The 18,643-nt window shown below is 39.9% G+C and overlaps 1 protein-coding gene across 2 annotated transcripts in view; it reads right to left on the reverse strand.

The window, feature by feature from the left end:
* Positions 1–14,719: 14,719 nt before the first annotated feature.
* LOC144593798 (protein NOXP20-like) overlaps positions 14,720–18,643 on the reverse strand; it is a 36,177-nt gene continuing 32,253 nt past the window's right edge. For both annotated transcript variants that reach the window (XM_078399908.1, XM_078399898.1), the window contains exons 13-14: positions 17,694–17,747; positions 14,720–16,635 (exon numbers count right to left, since the gene is read on the reverse strand). In XM_078399908.1, the coding sequence (XP_078256034.1) occupies positions 16,534–16,635; positions 17,694–17,747 (156 nt within the window). In that variant the 3' untranslated portion in view covers positions 14,720–16,533. The remainder of the gene's footprint in view (positions 16,636–17,693; positions 17,748–18,643) is intronic.

The following is an 18,643-nucleotide window of genomic DNA, read 5'->3' on the forward strand; positions in this document are numbered from 1 at the left end:
CCAACGCCTGCACCTGTGCACATAAACACCGAACCAGGATGTTATTGTTGGCTATCTGTCATTTTTCAGGAAACCTCCAGCTACCACTATCTCACTTTGCAACTAACCATTCAGCTACATGGTATGAAAAAATAAATTTAGATCATGGATATGAACTAAACGTTAAAAAAATTGTACAATCCCATAAGTACTCTTTTTATAGCATTGTTTGTCCTAATAACTTACAAGAATTAAAAATTGATTTTTGTAAGTTTGGAATTTTATTAAATCAGTTTTGAGTTATTATTGGAGATATTTTATAAAATGCTTTCTTTCCATTTTCTTCTTTATTTCATTTTTTAATTTTTCTTCTTCGTACAATGACAATAAAGGCATATTATTATTATTATTATTATTATTATTATTATTTTCCATTTAATCCCATCTTATCGTGCGTTTTATTCCCCTCCAATGGAACTGATTTGGCACAAATTTCAGTATTGCAAAGTATCTTCCAGGTTGAGGTTTATGATTCCCCATTCTAATTTGTTTAGGAAATACAAAATTGCTGACTGTTCACAGAGGTCCCAGATCTAGGTAAAAGTGTTGCTTACAGTTGCCGGCCAAGGGGAATCAATAGGCTAATGTCATTCTGACAGCTCCCCCCAAAGCAAAGTCCAACATATTGAAATCTGCACCTGAAAGCCAGAGGAATTCATGTCAATGCAAATAAGACACATTTAGTAGCCTAACTTTGATCCTCTAAATTTGTGAAAAAAAACAGAATCCTTTTGATGTGTCACAACTCAACTGCATCAGAATTGCAACTTTTTATGGTATTTAACATATATGCAAAGCTGAAGACATTTTGAAAATGTAACCACATTATTTGTAACTGTAAACCATTCTGTTAACTTTTATAATAACTTGTTTTTAAGAATGATTTTTCCACTAGAAATAAATCTTAATGATGGATGTAAATGAAGTCATTGCTCAAATTTTGACATTTAGAATTTGGCATTCAATTTGCATTCAAGGTAAGTTGCTACGAAAACATTATGACTGGAACATTTTTTTTTTAGATTTAGATTCTACAGCGCGGAAACAGGCCCTTTCGGCCCACCAAGTCCGCGCCGCCCAGTGATCCCCGCACATTAACACTATCCTACATATCCTACATTAACATATCTACATATAAAGTAAACATTTTATAATTACATATATTTTTGTTGAAAAATAACAGGTGAATGATAATAATTCACTCTAATTGTTGGCTTATTGGTTCATTTTTCACCACCCATGTTCTTGCCCATTCACTCAACTGGTCCACAATCCCGTGATGCATCTTCACAGCCTCCTCCATACTTGCGATCCTACCTATTTTAGTATTTTTGGCAAATTTGGATATATAGCATTTGGTCTCTTCAGTCACATTATTGGCATCCATGAATTATGAATGGCTGGGACCTTAGAACCAACCATGTTAAGGCTGCCAACCCAGAATGTTTCATTCAGTCCAACTTATTATTTTCTGTCCCCTACGCAATTCCCAATTCAATGTGTTCTAACCCTATGTTCGAGATCTTGACCAGTGCCTTCTAAAAATCCAAATACATAGGTTCACTATTATCTATTTTATTCATCGCATCCTCAAAGAACTTCAGATTAATTTTCCTTTCATAAATCCATATAGATTGTGGCCAATCTTGTTACTCTTTTCATGAATAGGTTTGATCAATTGTCCGTTTTCTGCACTTCTGATGTTAGGCTGGCAGATGAGTAATCCCTCTTCCTCCTTTCTTCAGTAGAGGGGGAGGGGGACACATTTGGTCCTGTGCAACCCACAGGAACAATTGCAGAATCTGAGGAACTCTAGAAACTGTTAACCAAACCACCCTCTTTCATTGTGGCCATCTCTTCCCGAACTCTTGCATGTATGGTTTTGGGTCCTTGGAATTTATCAGCTTTCAAGCTTATCAACTTCCCTGGTACCCTGCAAAATTCACCTTTTCTCCCAACAGAATATATAAACTTTCTGACGCATGCTGTATTTGAGGTGTTTCTGATACACCACCATTTTTCAGGTACTGACACATGGGAAATTATTTTCAATTCACTGTTAGAATTAATAGAGAAACCCATAGCGTGTGCAAAATGTTATGGTTCCATTTCAACTGAATACAAAGAAGCAGTGAAGGTAGAACACATTAAACAGGAGAAAGGGTGAAACTTGCAGGGAATCTTGTTTATTCAGCTGTGTTTTTATAGATAGGAAGGAATTATGTAAAAAGCAGCAGGATGCTAATCTGATGATTATGCTCTATTACCCTCAGATGACACAACAAAAAACGTCCACTTAAAGTGAAGATTCTGAGGCAACAGTGCAATATTGATGTGTTTTTTATTTCCCACTTGAGCTTATTCTGTTAATGGCTATACTATGACATATCCCCTTTTAGTTTTGGTTCAGAGATACAGCATGGAAACAAGCCCTTCAGCTCACTCAATCCATGCCTACCACTTACCACCCATTCACACTAGTTCTATGTTATCCCACTTTCTCATCCACTCCCTGCACATTAGGGGCAATTTTTTTACAGAGGCCAATTAACCTACAAACCTGCGTGTCTGTGATGCGGGAGAAAATTGGAACAAGCTGAGGAAACCCATGGGTTCACAGGGAGAACTTGCAAGCTACACGATCAGGACCGAACCCAGGCCTCTGGCGTTGTGAAGTAGCAGCTTTACCTGCCGTGCCAGTGTGCATCTTCATTAAATTATGATACAGCAAAATATGCAATGATTGGAAAAACTACAACCACTTTCCCCTCTTTATCCCTTGTATATTTATTTTCAGCATCCTCACCCCTACTTAATGGTTCATCCTGGAGAGGAGCAGCTTCATTGGGAATAGGACAGTGTATACTTCATCATGATTAATGTGTTATTAGCTGGACCGTTTCTGAGAGTGTGCATACCTCCCTATCAAATGGAGATCTTGCATTCTCCTACACTGTGGACCGCCTCTTAATAAATAAATGACCTCAACTAAATGTCTTTAGTGCCGGCATTGACATGGAATAATGTGCGTTTCAGACAACAGCTATGTTTTACGCACCAGCATCCGGCTGATATTATCTGTGTGAAGCACATATCCTGTGGATATGGATGATAAATGCTGCTTCTTTTCCTTTGCTGAATCATAAAGTGCAGAATCAGTTATGATTCAGATACATAAATGATCTAACAACAAAGGTGGAAACATATTAGAAAGGAAAAGGGAGCATGTGAGCATTTGAAAATGTTTAAATGTAGAAAATGTAGCAATGAAGAAAGCTAATGGCATGTTGGCTTTCATAACGAGAGGATTTGAGTATAGAAGTCCATCTGCAGTTGTACAGGGCCCTGGTGAGACCACATCTGGAATATTGTGTGCAGTTTTGGTCTCCTAATTTGAGGAAGGACATCCTTGCTATTGAGGCATGCAGCGTAGGTTCACAAGGGTAATCCCCGGGATGGCGGTACTGTCATATGAGGAAAGGTTGGAACGACTGGCCTTGTATTCACTGGAATTTAGAAGGATGAGAGGGGATATTATAGAAATGTATAAAATTATAAAAGGACTGGACAAGCTAGGTGCAGGAAAAATGTTCCCAATGTTTGGGGAGTCCAGAACCAGGGGCCACAGTCTAAGAATAAAGGGGAGGCCATTTAAAATTGAGATGAGAAGAAACTTTTTCACCCAGAGAGTTGTGAATTTGTGGAATTCCCTGCCACAGAAGGCAGTAGAGGCCAATTCACTGGATGAATTTAAAAGAGAGTTAGATAGAGCTCTAGGGGCTAGCGGAATCAAGGAATATGGGGAGAAGGCCGGCACGGATTACTGATTGTAGATGATCAGCCATGATCACATTGAATGGCGGTGCTGGCTCGAAGGGCCAAATGGCCTCCTCCTCCACCTATTTTCTATGTTTCTAAATGATAAAGAAAAATTGGTGTGATTTTCTGAAAGATAACTACAATGACTTGTTAAGTTAATAGTGTTCTTTGATACTCTTTCTAGTGATGTAGATGATATGACAACACTGGGTACTGAGATAGCTCATTGAGTCGTACAGTTAAACGACACGGAAACAGGGCCTTCAGCCAAATTTGTCCGTTGTGACCAGTTATTCCTTCTCCTCCCTGCCCCCGTTGGGCAGAAGATCCAAAAGTTTAAAAACAGGTAGCACCACACCCATGAAACCAGCTTCTTCCCCACTGTTGGCAGACTTCTGAACAATCATCCCACACGCTGGGGTCTCGTCCTAATCTTCCAACCTGCCACATTGAACATTGGATATCGGACTCTTTCTCTGGAACTGTAACACCGTAATACTGAAAAACAATTTTCTGCAAATCTGATCATTGTTTCTTTGCTCTACCTGCTGTACTTGTGTATGGCTCAATTGTTTTCACGTATAGCACACAAAGGTTTTTCACTGTATGTCAGTACACGTGACAGTAATAAACCAATACCAATGTCATTTCCTGAGCTAGTCACATTTGCCAACATTTGGCCCCTATCCCTCTGAACCTTTCCTATTTATGAACCTGGCCAAATGTTTTTAAATATTGTAATTGTACCACATTATCTGGCAGCACGCTCCTTATACTCACTACTCTGTGTATGAAAGGCTTGAGGTTTAGGTCTTCTTTAAACCTTTCCCCTCTCATCTTAGATCTGTGCTCTCTAGTTTTAGACTATCCTATCTCTGACTATTCACTTTATGCAACTTATGATTTTGTATATTTCCACAAGGTCAACCCTCGGTCCCACTTGCTCCAGGGAAAACAGTCCCAAGCTCTCCAGCCTCTCCTCTTAACTCTTCCCCCACACTCGTCCCCCCCCTTACCCACCGCCCCTTCCCACCTCCATTCCCCGCCCGTCATCTTCCAGTGCAGGCAGATTAGAACACCACTGAAGCGAGAATAAAATTGACTTTTTCAGATTGTCACACAGGCACAAGGAGAGGGGTTTAAATGATTTTGAGTTTTAGACATATAAATGGATGGCAAATAGACAATAGACAATAGACAATAGGTGCAGGAGTAGGCCATTCAGCCCTTCGAGCCAGCACCGCCATTCAATGCGATCATGGCTGATCACTCTCAATCAGTACCCCGTTCCTGCCTTCTCCCCATACCCCCTCACTCCGCTATCCTTAAGAGCTCTATCCAGCTCTCTCTTGAAAGCATCCAACGAACTGGCCTCCACTGCCTTCTGAGGCAGAGAATTCCACACCTTCACCACTCTCTGACTGAAAAAGTTCTTCCTCATCTCCGTTCTAAATGGCCTACCCCTTATTCTTAAACTGTGGCCCCTTGTTCTGGACTGCCCCAACATTGGGAACATGTTTCCTGCCTCTAATGTGTCCAATCCCCTAATTATCTTATATGTTTCAATAAGATCCCCCCTCATCCTTCTAAATTCCAGTGTATACAAGCCTAATTGCTCCAGCCTTTCAACATACGACAGTCCTACCATTCCGGGAATTAACCTAGTGAACCTACGCTGCACGCCCTCAATAGCAAGAATATCCTTCCTCAAATTTGGAGACCAAAACGGCACACAGTACTCCAGGTGCGGTCTCACCAGGGCCCGGTACAACTGTAGAAGGACCTCTTTGCTCCTATACTCATATCCTCTCGTTATGAAGGCCAACATTCCATGGGCTTTCTTCACTGCCTGCTGTACCTGCATGCTTCCTTTCAGTGACTGATGCACTAGGACACCCAGATCTCGTTGAACATCCCCTCTTCCTAACTTGACACCATTCAGATAATAATCTGCCTTTCTATTCTTACTTCCAAAGTGAATAACCTCACACTTATCTACATTAAACTGCATCTGCCATGTATCCGCCCACTCACACAACCTGTCCAAGTCACCCTGCAGCCTTATTGCATCTTCCTCACAATTCACACTACCCCCCAGCTTAGTATCATCTGCAAATTTGCTAATGGTACTTTTAATCCCTTCATCTGTCATTAATGTATATCATAAATAGCTGGGGTCCCAGCACCGAACCTTGCGGTACCCCACTGGTCACTGCCTGCCATTCCGAAAGGGACCCATTTATCCCCACTCTTTGCTTTCTGTCTGTCAACCAATTTTCTATCCATGTCAGTACCCTACCCCCAATACCATGTGCTCTAATTTTGCCCACTAATCTCCTATGTGGGACCTTGTCGAAGGCTTTCTGAAAGTCGAGGTACACCACATCCACTGACTCTCCCCTGTCAATTTTCCTAGTTACATCCTCAAAAAATTCCAGTAGATTTGTCAAGCATGATTTCCCCTTCGTAAATCCATGCTGACTCGGAATGATCCTGTTACTGCTATCCAAATGCTCAGCAATTTCGTCTTTTATAATTGACTCCAGCATCTTCCCCACCACTGATGTCAGACTAACTGGTCTATAATTACCCGTTTTCTCTCTCCTTTCTTAAAAAGTGGGATAACATTTGCTATCCTCCAATCCACAGGAACTGATCCTGAATCTATAGAACATTGAAAAATGATCTCCAATGCTTCCACTATTTCTAGAGCCACCTCCTTAAGTACCCTGGGATGCAGACCATCAGGATTTATCAGCCTTCAGTCCCATCAGTCTACCCAAAACCATTTCCTGCCTAATGTGGATTTCCTTCAGTTCCTCCATCACCCTAGCTTCTCCGGCCCCTAGAACATTTGGGAGATTGTGTGTATCTTCCTCAGTGACGACAGATCCAAAGTAACGGTTTAACTCGTCTGCCATTTCTTTGTTCCCCATAATAAATTCCCCTGCTTCTGTCTTCAAGGGACCCACATTTGCCTTGACTATTTTTTTCCTCTTCACGTACCTAAAAAAACTTTTGATCCTCCTTTACATTATTGGCTAGTTTACCAAATGTAGAAGAACAGATGATATAATGGAGAAAAGCGAAACTAAGAAATCCCTGGAGCAATGGCCAATGTTATCACCTTTTGTGAATGGATATCTCAGTTATATTGTTAAAATAACAAAGAATTTAGAAGTCTCGTCACAAAAGTAATTAACATTAGATTCAGGGTCAAAAGGCTAATTATGAAAGGCCAATGATATTCTTCATTGTTTAGGGTTTAGGATTTAAGGAAGTACCACTAAAGTTGTACAGTACTCTGATCAGGGTATTGAAGTGGATGTTCCGCAAGGATTCCCCAATTTCTTACTGCGGTTTCTTTCAGTGGACTCCTAAAAGAGAAAATGAGAAATAACCATTTCAGAAACTCACTAATAAAGTTATATGTAACTTTTCACTGCAGCTCTCTTCATTCTTTATGTGAATTGCTTCTGCTTGATGTCTTCAACTTCATGATAAAACTAAATCTTATGAATGATTTGAATAAGGTTTTTTAAAATCATTACGGAAGTTAGTAGAGCAGGGAATGAATAACTCTTCCCTCTAAAAGGCAAATATGGACACAAGGCAGAAAGTTTACAAATCAACACTATTGGAGCCCAGACCCATGTGTGGACTTCTCGGAATATGACTTTCTGTTGACTTGTGTTCATAAGTTTCAATGGGTTGCAGTGGGCAAGAACATACTTCTGTATTGAAAATTGCAAATAGTAGCTGACCATGAGTGTAATATTTCCTTTCTGTTTTTGATTATTTGACAGGACCATCTCCAAGCTCAGTGTGAACGTAGAAGAGTAGAGGTTCAGAAGCTGGAAATGAAGGCAACCTCCGTCACATTGCGTTACAACCCACCCTGATTGGTTGATTATTTGAACTGGTACATCAAGACGTCCCTCTTTATACCCTCCCAACTTCCACAATGATCACAGTCACAGCGCAGTGTATACACGATGAGGAGAAATGTCTGCTGTTTATGAGAACAATATTTCAAAAGTGGAATCTCCATGCCCATGACCATTATTTATCCCAAGATTTAGAGTGTCATTTTACAAACCAAACTGAGCCTTGGCCCTGAACACGTCAATTGCAAGTTCTAAGCAGATTTGTTAATGTTTAATGATCCTTTAGTATCTAATTTTCAGTCTGAGGTGGGACTTTTCTATCAGTAATGTGTTTACAATAAAGTTATGTATAATTGGAGAAAGTTCAAGATTGCTATTCAATTAATACGTGAAGTTTCATTTCAAGGCACAAGTACTGAACTAGATATGGTTTAGTTGTGTGACTGTCACAACAGTAATTATGCAGCTTTCAATATTTGGTGAGATATGGTATCTCAAGCTTCCTTTGTGGAGCTGCATGCCCAAAGCATTTGCAATTTTGCATCTTGTGATTTTCCTTGTTATGTTTCTTTGTAAATGTTATTACCTGCTGAACTTATTTGGGAATCTGGCTGGTTAGGTAAGTGTCAGGCAGTTTTACACCATTAGTAGCATGGTGAGAGGAATGAATGAAAGCGAAGATTAAATGATGAGGATGACAGCGCAAGGCAAAAAGGAATGGAAACGAGACACTTACTGTAGCTAACCAGCCAGATGGGCTCCGAGAGTGAGATGCGATGGACTCCCCACCACTAATCACTCATCAACATGAAGGAGAGATTACGTGACTGGTCATCCTGCTGATTAACCAGATCAACCCATCCTGACATCAGTGACCTGATAACTGAGGGGGCTCTTCTTTTAAGGCCAAGACCTGTTAGCCATTATTGGCTGTTTCCAAAGTATCACTTTATTCTTGACTCTCATATAGGTGAACGCAGCTCATGTTTGTATTACCCGTTTGGCCCATTGACTAAAATATTGGTCAGCAAGTCTATACTGTAGGAGCCATTTATGCTTAATTTAGTTCCTGTCATTGTATTATGGCTATGTTTAATATTTCTAGTTTCTGTCTTTTTTGCATGCTTGTAGGTGTGATTTGATACGTAATGGGGAGTGTCTACATTGGAGGAGGCTAGCGTAGCAACAGAGATTGTGGGTCAGTTTAGTCTCGGAGGATGGAGAGAATACATTTTTTTACCATGCTCGCGCCAGTCACACGTCTGCCACACTCACGACTGCCACACTCGTGCCAGCTACACTCACCAGGACCACACGGTAATGACTACACAATTTTTACTGTATTGTTTGAAGAGGAAACAGTTGATAAGAACAAAAAATTATGAATTACTCGTTTGATTAGTGCTACTTTAATAAAGACCAATAAATCAAGAAACAGCGTTTGGAAGATTTGTTTTTGTTATCTCAGAGTGTGGTGTGTGCGTAAGCTATACCTCCATTCCATCCCCGCGCAGTAATGGCTATCAAAGTTGGACTTTGAGAAGGTATAGAAACTGCCATTACATATACTGTAGTAAAACGTAGAGATTCACTGTAGGTTATTACAATTGTCAAGGTGGAGATCATTTATTCCAATATTCTAGTAAATGCTCTGCCAAAACATGCAACACATGATATGCAACATTTTTTTAAATGTCCAGAATTATAAATATGCTCTTGTCTATTGTCAGGCTAAAAACTAATAGAAATTCAGCATGATTTAACTTAACTTTAATTCTCTGCCACAGTGGAGGCCAATTCACTGGATGTTTTCAAGAGAGAGTTAGATTATAGCTCTTAGGGTTAATGGAATCAAGGGATAAGGGGAGAAAGCAGGAACGGGGTACTGATTTAGGATGATCAGCCATGATCATATTAAATGGCGGTTCTGGGTTGAAGGGCTGAATGGCCTACTCCTGCACCTATTTTCTATGTTTCTATGAGAGAGTATACAGTTAATGGCAAGACCTTTAAGAGCATTGATGGGCAGAGGGATCTTAGAGTCTAAGTTCATAGCTCACTAAAGGTGGCAGCACAAGTAGATAGGGTGGTAAAGAAGGCCTATGGTATGTTTGCCTTCATTGCTAGGGGAATATAAGAGTCAGGAAGTCATGATGCAGTTCTATAGGACTTTGATCAGACTGCATTTGGAGAATTCCGTGTAGCTCTGGGTGGCCCTAGTCTGGTGGTCCTGGAAAGAACAGGAAGCTTTAGAGAGGGTGTAGAGGTAGTTTACCAGAATGTTGATTGGATTAGAGGGTTTCAGCTACAGGAAGAGGTTGGATAGCATTGGATGTTTTCTCTGGAACATTACTTGATATAAGTACATAAAATGATGAGAGGCATTGAGTAGACAGTCAGAACCTTTTTCCCATGGTGGAAATGTTCAACACTAGAGGGCATACAGTAACTATAAGGTGAGAGGGGAAAGGTTAATGGAGTTGTGCGGGGAAAGTCTTTTTAACAGAGAGTGGTGGGAGCCTGGAAGGGTTAGGGGTGGAGGCACATGCAATTGTGGTATTTAAGAGGCTTTTAGATAGGCACATGCAGGGGATGTGGACCATGTGCAGGCAGACGAGATCAATTCAACTAGGCATCATGATCGACACCAACATTGTGGGCTGAAAGATCTGTTCCTGTGCTGTACTGTTCAATGTTCCATCCTTACCGGATGTGCCTAACTAGGACAGCTGTTCCAAGACACTAAACCAGCAAAGGTGTGAAATATTCAGACTCTCAGAATCACACTCTGTAGACAGTACCCCAGGCCTCCCTCAGACGGAGCGGCACGGTGGCGCAGCGGGAGTTGTTGCCTTACAGCGCCAGAGACCCGGGTTCGACCCCGACTATGGGTGCTGTCTGTAGGGAGTTTGTACGTTCTCCCTGTGACTGCGTGGGCTTTCTCCAAGATCTTCGGTTTCCTCACACACTCCAAAGATGGACAGGTATGTAGATTAATTGGCTTGGTATAAATGTAAATTGCCCCTAGTGTGTGTAGGATAGTGTAAGTGTGCGGGGATCCCTGGTCAGTGCGGACTCAGTGATCCTGTTTCTGCACTGTATCTCTAAACTAAACGAAACTTCTCCATCACAATCCAAGGATATGTTCCATTAACAAGATGAACCCACCGGAAGTGGCAGCACTGCTGGGAGGGAGTAGTCCTTCGAATCCTCAGTCTTAACTTTAGACTCCATGAAGCCTCATGACTTCAGTCCAAATACGGCAAGAAAACTTCCTCCTAAATACCATCCACCATTCTCATTCATCTGATAAGTCAGAGCCTCTTCATTTCCATGAACAATGTGGAAAGCAGCAATGGCACAGAATATTCTCTTGGCCAATCTGAATCTGAATACCTTTATTGTCATTCAAAATGAATTGATCGAAAATCATTTGCCACGCAGCCACAACAGTACAGAGTAAAAGACACAAGACACACAATTTTAACACAAACATCCATCACAGTGACTCCTCCAGACACCCCCTCACTGTGATGGAAGGCAAGAACATTTCTTCTCTCTTCCCCGATGCTTCTCCCACGGGCAGATAGTTCGACGTCTGCCGAGGCGACCGAGGCTCCCGACTCGCGCAGCCCCCGCAAGGAGATGGAAGTTCCCGCGGCCGAGCCGTGCCGTGCGATGGAAAGTCCCGCGGCCGAGCCGGGCGATGTCGAGCACCCAGCGTAACTTGCTGGTACCACCACTGGTTAGGTTAGCTGGATCCCCAAGTACGAGTCTTCCACACTCCCTTTTCTTTAAATATATGTTTGTGCACCTCTGACTGCTGCCTTTGAGAAGGTAGCCTCCTCCCCCGTCTGACTTTAGTGCATACTTTTAAACATTTACACCTTGTGCAAGGTGTTAAGAAAAGGTTTAGAATACTTTATAGCTTTAGATTGTAATTTATGTCATGTGGCTGCTGTCTGGGTCATATCCTGTCAGTGATTTGAACTATTATCATTAATTTTGCAGCTGTAGCAAAAAATTCCTTTTGAAAAACTGGCAGGTTTTTGAATAATGCAGAGCTGTGATTCCAGTTAACTAGGGAAGCAGAAAAGTTTGTTTTTGTAGTTGATTGGATTGGTTTAAAGCTGTCAGCTGAAATATAAAAAGCAAAACCTTGGAACCTCCATGAATTGCTCTACTTAATATGTTGTACTGTATTTACTTAAGAAAATGTGTTTTCAAAGAAGGAATGAGGGAAAATTACAAACATGGGCCTGGGGTTATTGGTACATAAACTACTGGACAACAGAACTCAGCAGCTGTATTTGTACAGCATTCTGGTGCGTTGGACGTCACTGAACAGAGAGCCCCTCCAGCAATGATAGTTAGTTTGAGAGAGCACTTTAAGGTTAGAAAAGAGCATTTTGAGGTGGAAATTTTGAGATCACAACTGAAACGTTGAAGGTTCTAGAGTCGCAGAAGGCAAGTAGGCAGAGTTTAGGCAATGAAGAGCAGGGATATGGGAAAGGGGCGGTCTGGGGCAAGACTGCAGAGATTTGTAAAGGAGGATTTCACACTTTGTGAGAGGGGGTGATGTGCAAAGATTGAGTGCTTGAGGCGAGGATAAAACCGCTATGGAAGGATAAATGAATCCATGGTGAAGTCACCATCGTCCCTGTTAATGAAACTTTGTTTTAACTGGTCTTCAGCACTGCAACTTATCTTGGGACTTAGTTTCTAAAGAAAAAGCTGTGATCAGTAACTTAATCGTGACTGTTTTTTCCCTTCCTTAACTCAGAAAATTTGCAGCTTAGCAGTAGTATAATCACACAAGCCAAGGCAAAATGGAAATACCGTTAAACATTTACAAAAGAAAATGTTATTATCATTGATATTAAAGTGAATGAGGCCCATTCATGTGGTTTATTCCTCCATTTGTAAAGAATTGGTCACAACGTTGTATTTGACTGGCCTCTGGTGGATGGCATTGGTAATGACACAGGAGAAAAGGAACACAATACATACACAATAAAGCATGTATTTTTATCTCAAATTGTGACTGAAAATAAAACTTCTTGTAAAGCACAAAATATCTTAGAAGTGTCTTCATTACTATCACATACAAAGCAATAAACCTTTACACATGTGAGCAAACTGCAAGTGATTTATGTACTGGATACAATGCTGATACAAGCATTTTATTGCAGGTCTTAGCACCAATGTATATTTGAAGAGTAAATATTTTACTCCTCACATTGTAATCAATGATTATGAGTTTAATGGAGAAACAAGGAACTGTAGATGCTGGTTTGCAACAAAGCACTGGAGTAACTCAGTGGGTCAGACAGTATCTTGTGAACATAGATAGCTGACGTTTCAGACTTCACAGAGCAGGAGAACAGCAGGAATCACAGAGGCCGAGCAGTGAGAGGGTTTCACAGAACTAGTGTCGGAGAAGAGATCTTCAAATTAGGCAGGCCTTGAGATTTCGCAGTGGAGCAGTAAAATGAAGAAACAAGGAACTGCAGATGTTGGTTTGCTAAAAAAGGACACATGGTGCTGGATAACTCAAAGGGTCAGGCGGCATTTTCAGAGAACATGGATCAGTGATGTTTTGGGTTGGGACTCTTCCTCAGACTGAAGAGGGGTCCCGACCCGAAATGTCATCCATTGTGAGTACATCTTTCAGGTTAACAAGTCAAATGGGCAAGGCTGAGTGGATTCTGGGGTGCATACTTTGCATTTATTCAAAACTAGAAAAGTACCATCCCTATTACACAAGGTGATACTTCCCTGAATGACCATGTGCTCTTTTATAATTGGGACAATCTTGATCTCGTCAAAATTCTATTAACATGGCGAGTGGGAGTGGCAGTGATGAATTTTGGGGAGTGCGGAGGTGAGAGAGCAGGAGGTGGATGGAGTAGCAAAGGAGAAAAAACTCCAGTAGCAGCATGGATGGATGGAGACTACAGGACTCACCCTCCACTCCATCTCAGCCCGAGCTTACCTCTCTTGGATTGAGCATCTTGCATTCTTTTAGTTATGTGCAGCAGTGGCAGGTCTACCACATGGATTAACCATGCATGCAGAAGATGTGCCCTGGTTTACAGCAGAACTTAGACAGCTCCACCAGTCTAAAGATGAGGTCTACAGGAGTGGGGATGTAGACCTCTACAGGCAGGCCAAGTACAAGCTGAGAAGAGGAATCAGAGCTGCCAAGGAAAAGTACTCTGAGACTTTGAGGAACAAGATCTCAGCTAATGACTCTTCTTCAGTGTGGAAGGGCTTGCAAGAAATCACAGCTACAAGAGGAAACCCCCCCGCTCCTTGGACAATCGTCAGCTGACCAACAACCTGAACGAGTTCTACTGCAGGTTCGATAGACAGAAACATAATCCCAGTACCCTCTCCCTCCTTCCCCCACCCACTCCTCCCCAATCACCACTTCACACCTACTTAGTTTGATTCTATAATTGCTTAATATCATTCCCACTCCAGCACTTCAACAAGCTCTTTAATCTATACCCACCCACTCTCCCACCCCCCCCCATTACCTCCTCACCTTTCCCCATCCTGAGATACCTTGTGGTATGTGTGCCACTTCATTTTGGAAAGGTAGTCACCCGAGGAACTAGAAGGCAATTTTTTGAACTTGCACTATCAACTTTGGAAACTATCCCAAGAAAACCCATACTCCAGAACAATCCAGAAATGGAGAACTTTAGATTCGCTTTACTAACTAGTTTCTCTGCATACAAAAATCAGTAGCCAAAGTTACCATTATCACAGAATATTATCATTCTACACAAAATTCTATGGCAATGTGACTGACAATACTTGGTAACGTTTTGCAAATAATCCACGTTTCTTCGTTACAAATATTTTACATTCTCATTAAAGTATTTTTGCAAGGTTCAAACTCATAGTTTTCTACTTGCAAACATTGTTTTATTTTAAACTAAAGAATAGACATCAGGCACAGAAAATGTTATTTGATTTGTTTTATTCTATTCAGGAGAAAGTAAAATATCAAAATCAGCAGTTTTAATTTACTGCTGCCTTTGAGCCAGATTTGCTTTTACTGAAATATTATGTAATTTACAAATCATAGTATTTTAACTGTTTTGTCATTAAGTAAATATTTTATAAGTTGTTTAAGCTAGTAATGCATAATTAAATAATTTCACGTGTTGCAAGGCAGTCATGTATCTAAAGTACCACCCCTCTACTGATCCTGATGGAATTTAGACTCGTGGCATGTGGTTTTGTGCATTTAGGTTCATCTTTAATTTGTTGCCATAACAATCATTTCTCATGCCTTGATAGCTATGATGGACAACTATTTATTAATGTCATATTACTACCAAACCTGATCACATCCTTAGAATCTCTGGCAGGATTTACTGAATTGTGATTGGGTGCAGGAGTCTAGGATGATTTTGCCTTCACTGCTACAAGATGAAGATAATGGAGGCAATCTTTCTGCACAAGTGCAGACTGTGAAGTTGGAACCCCTTGATTCAGTTCTGCCACTTTAGATTATGATCATCCCAATGATGCTCAAATGGCATCATTTTGAGCGCATGATGGAGTTGGCTTGCATTAATACCTCTGGCCAAACGCACGAGAACAAGAGGTTCCAGAATTTCCTTTATATCTACTTCTACTGCTGGTATCATGAAACACCAGCCAAGTATAGGGTTTAATACTCAATACATTAGAAAAAAGGCCTAGATATTTCACACACTTAATAGGATAAGGTGAAAAATGATAAAAGTTTATTTATCCATAAGTAAACTACAGGTTTAATGAACTACAGGCTTTGTTTAGTTATTTAATTGAAAACTAAGATCATGAAAAATCTTCATCCATTTCTCTCAGATTGACTTCTCAACATAATCCAGATAAATTCCAATCATAAATTTGTCTGATAAGATTGTAATTTGATTCTCAAGATAGTACATGATCAGAATGCTTAGTTTAAGTATCAAAATTAATATAAATGTGATGGTTTGGAGCAATCTCTTATTATAATTCTTTTGAAAGATAGGCAGAGATCATGGAGGAACTGCTGCTTTTATACAAAATGGTGCCACTCTCCCGTTGAAACAAGAGAGATTGAGACAAACCCTAGACAAATTTGAGCTTAAATGTATCAGTAGAAAATGTTCATATTTCTATTTTGTTCAAATTTGTGACAAACAATTACAAAGCATACTACAATAGAACTTAACAATCCTATATTATTCCTACAACCTTTGGACGTTGGATGTCAATGTTGTATCCTTGTGCTGGTCAACATTATTCAATAATGCTACAGATATTGCACCTGTGTTGAAGTACATATATCAATAATATTTGCTGTTTTGTACTTTGATTTGATGAAAAAAGTGCAGTTGGTGCTGTGAGTGCAAGCCTATATTTTTGTATTAATGGTGGTTTTAAATATTCACACAATTTGTAGTTTGCAAAATTTGGATAACGTACAATTTGAAATTAAAAATATTTTCAAATATTCTAAAATGTAATGCAGAAATTGCACCACATGGAGGTATAAAACATGTCAATAAATTGATTCACGCATTGCAATGATCATTTCTTTTTAAAGTACAAAGCTCTATATTACTGTTAACTCAGTCTCTCAAAGACAAATGCTACTAGCATTTCAATTTGTCTTCAGAAATTAGTGTTTTTTTGTATTAGTATAATCTTTGAGATAATCCGTTTTTTGGCAAGTTTGCTACTGGTCGCTTGAACTTCCGAAACTTAATCTAATATAGTGGTGCCACAATTTCCCATCCTATTTGGTTGCTTTGTTGGTACTGGACTGCATATGGCAAATCTGAAGAATTGGAAGCAGCAACTGAAATGCACTTTGGATGTAGGTGGCACTGTTAGACCCCTGAAAAGAAGAACCCGAAGCATTAGTTCCTTATCTTTACACAAAAATAAATACACATATTTCTTACAAAACAAATAAAAATAAAATCATGTGCTTTGAAAACAATAATATTGTACTAAATTATTTTGGTACAAATTTCTCTCGGATTGAATTCACTGATAATTGAAAACTGCATTTTAGAGCAGGCCATACAGCTTGTAGTCCAAGCCTGAGACAAACCAAATGCTACTTTAAATTGTAATGGAACACGGCAAGAGTATAGAAATCCAAAACAAAGATTTTGTCCTGCACAGTATCTGTAAAACGGGAAAATAGCTATGATATTTCAGGATTTGTAAGAGGAAAAAAAAAAGAGGAAACAATCAAAAGGTGTAATAATTGCAAGAGGTAGTTGATGTGCATTATGAGAAAACAGTTGAGAGTGCAGTAAATTGAAGTTGAAAAACATTTGTGGGACCCATAAAGGGAAATGTGGGGCTAACATACGCAAAGACTGCTGCCATCCAGTCTGACCATCTCTTGAGCCAATAATCCTCTTCAATTAACTACAGGGAAGACAGAAACTATCATTTTGTTACAACCCATGTACCTCTCATTGATCAACCCTTGTGAAAGTCAAACTATGACTGCAACTTGGATATTGCATTTGACTTAATATGGCCTTTCTATATATCTTTCTATTTCACTAAAACTATATACTTTTTGAAATCATCCTAAAACTGTTCACTGGGTTATGGAATAAAATGAGAAGAATACCAAGGCGCTATTCAATTTATCATGCCTATTCCGGCAACTTTAAAGAGCTATGTTATCACCATTAATCTATTTCACTTTATTCATAGTCAAATAAATTCTATGATGGAAAATCAGGCAGATTTTAAACATGGACCTGGCTAATTTTGTTTTTAAAGTTGCCAGTTTCTGAAAGTTAAACAAGAAAACTTAGTACTGAAATACCAATGGAGTGCAAGATATGTCATGATTATGCAACATAAAGGGGAAAAAATGCACTAGGGAGCTTTGCAGAAGGCTTTTTAAAAATAAAATGTTAAGCTTACCTCCAGCAAAATAGTATTAATCTGTGGATTTAGAACCTCTGCTTTCATTTTAGCCTGGATAAAAGAACACAAAGGCAATGAAATCAAATCTGCCTTATTTTAAATGACACTACTCACAATCAGAAGGAATTTCATAAATATTAATTAATTTAAAAATCAGTGTGATAAAATGTTACATTCTGAAGACCTCTCGGTTTAATTACAGTGAATAGCATGTACATCCATGATGTTTTCATTTGTAAAATAATCAATATTAATGTACATGAAACATATTTTGAGAATTGGTAAGAGACTTCTGCCTCAGATTTTCTAACTAAAGCAGGTATTCTTATTTTCTGCAACTTTTAGAAACATAGAAAATAGGTGCAGGAGGAGGCCATTCGGCCCTTCCAGCCAGCACTGCCATTCATTGTGATCATGGCTGATCGTCCCCAATCAATAACCCGTGTCTGCCTTCTCCCCATATCCCTTGATTCCACTAGCCCCTAGAGCTCTATCTAACTCTCTTTTAAATTCATCCAGTGAATTGGCCTCCACTGCCTTCTGTGGCAGAGAATTCCACAAATTCACAACTCTCTGGGTGAAAAAGTTTTTTCTCACCTCAGTTTTAAATGGGCTCCCCTTTATTCTAAGACTGTGGCCCCTGGTTCTGGACTTCCCCCAACATTGGGAAATTTTTTCCTGCATCTAGCTTGTCCAGTGCTTTTATAAGTTTCTATAAGATCCCCTCTCATCCTTCTAAACTCAAGTGAATACAAGCCTAGTCTTTTCAACCTTTCCTCATATGACAGTCCCGCCATCCCAGGGGTCAATCTAGTGAACCTACACTGCACTGCCTCAATTACAAGGATGTCCTTCCTCAAATTAGGAGACCAAAACTGCACACAATACTCCAGATGTGGTCTTACCAGGGCCCTATACAACTGCAGAAGAACCTCTACTCCTATACT

This window comes from Rhinoraja longicauda, chromosome 1, assembly GCF_053455715.1.
Source record: "Rhinoraja longicauda isolate Sanriku21f chromosome 1, sRhiLon1.1, whole genome shotgun sequence".
In the NCBI taxonomy this organism is placed as follows: Eukaryota; Metazoa; Chordata; class Chondrichthyes; order Rajiformes; family Arhynchobatidae; genus Rhinoraja; species Rhinoraja longicauda.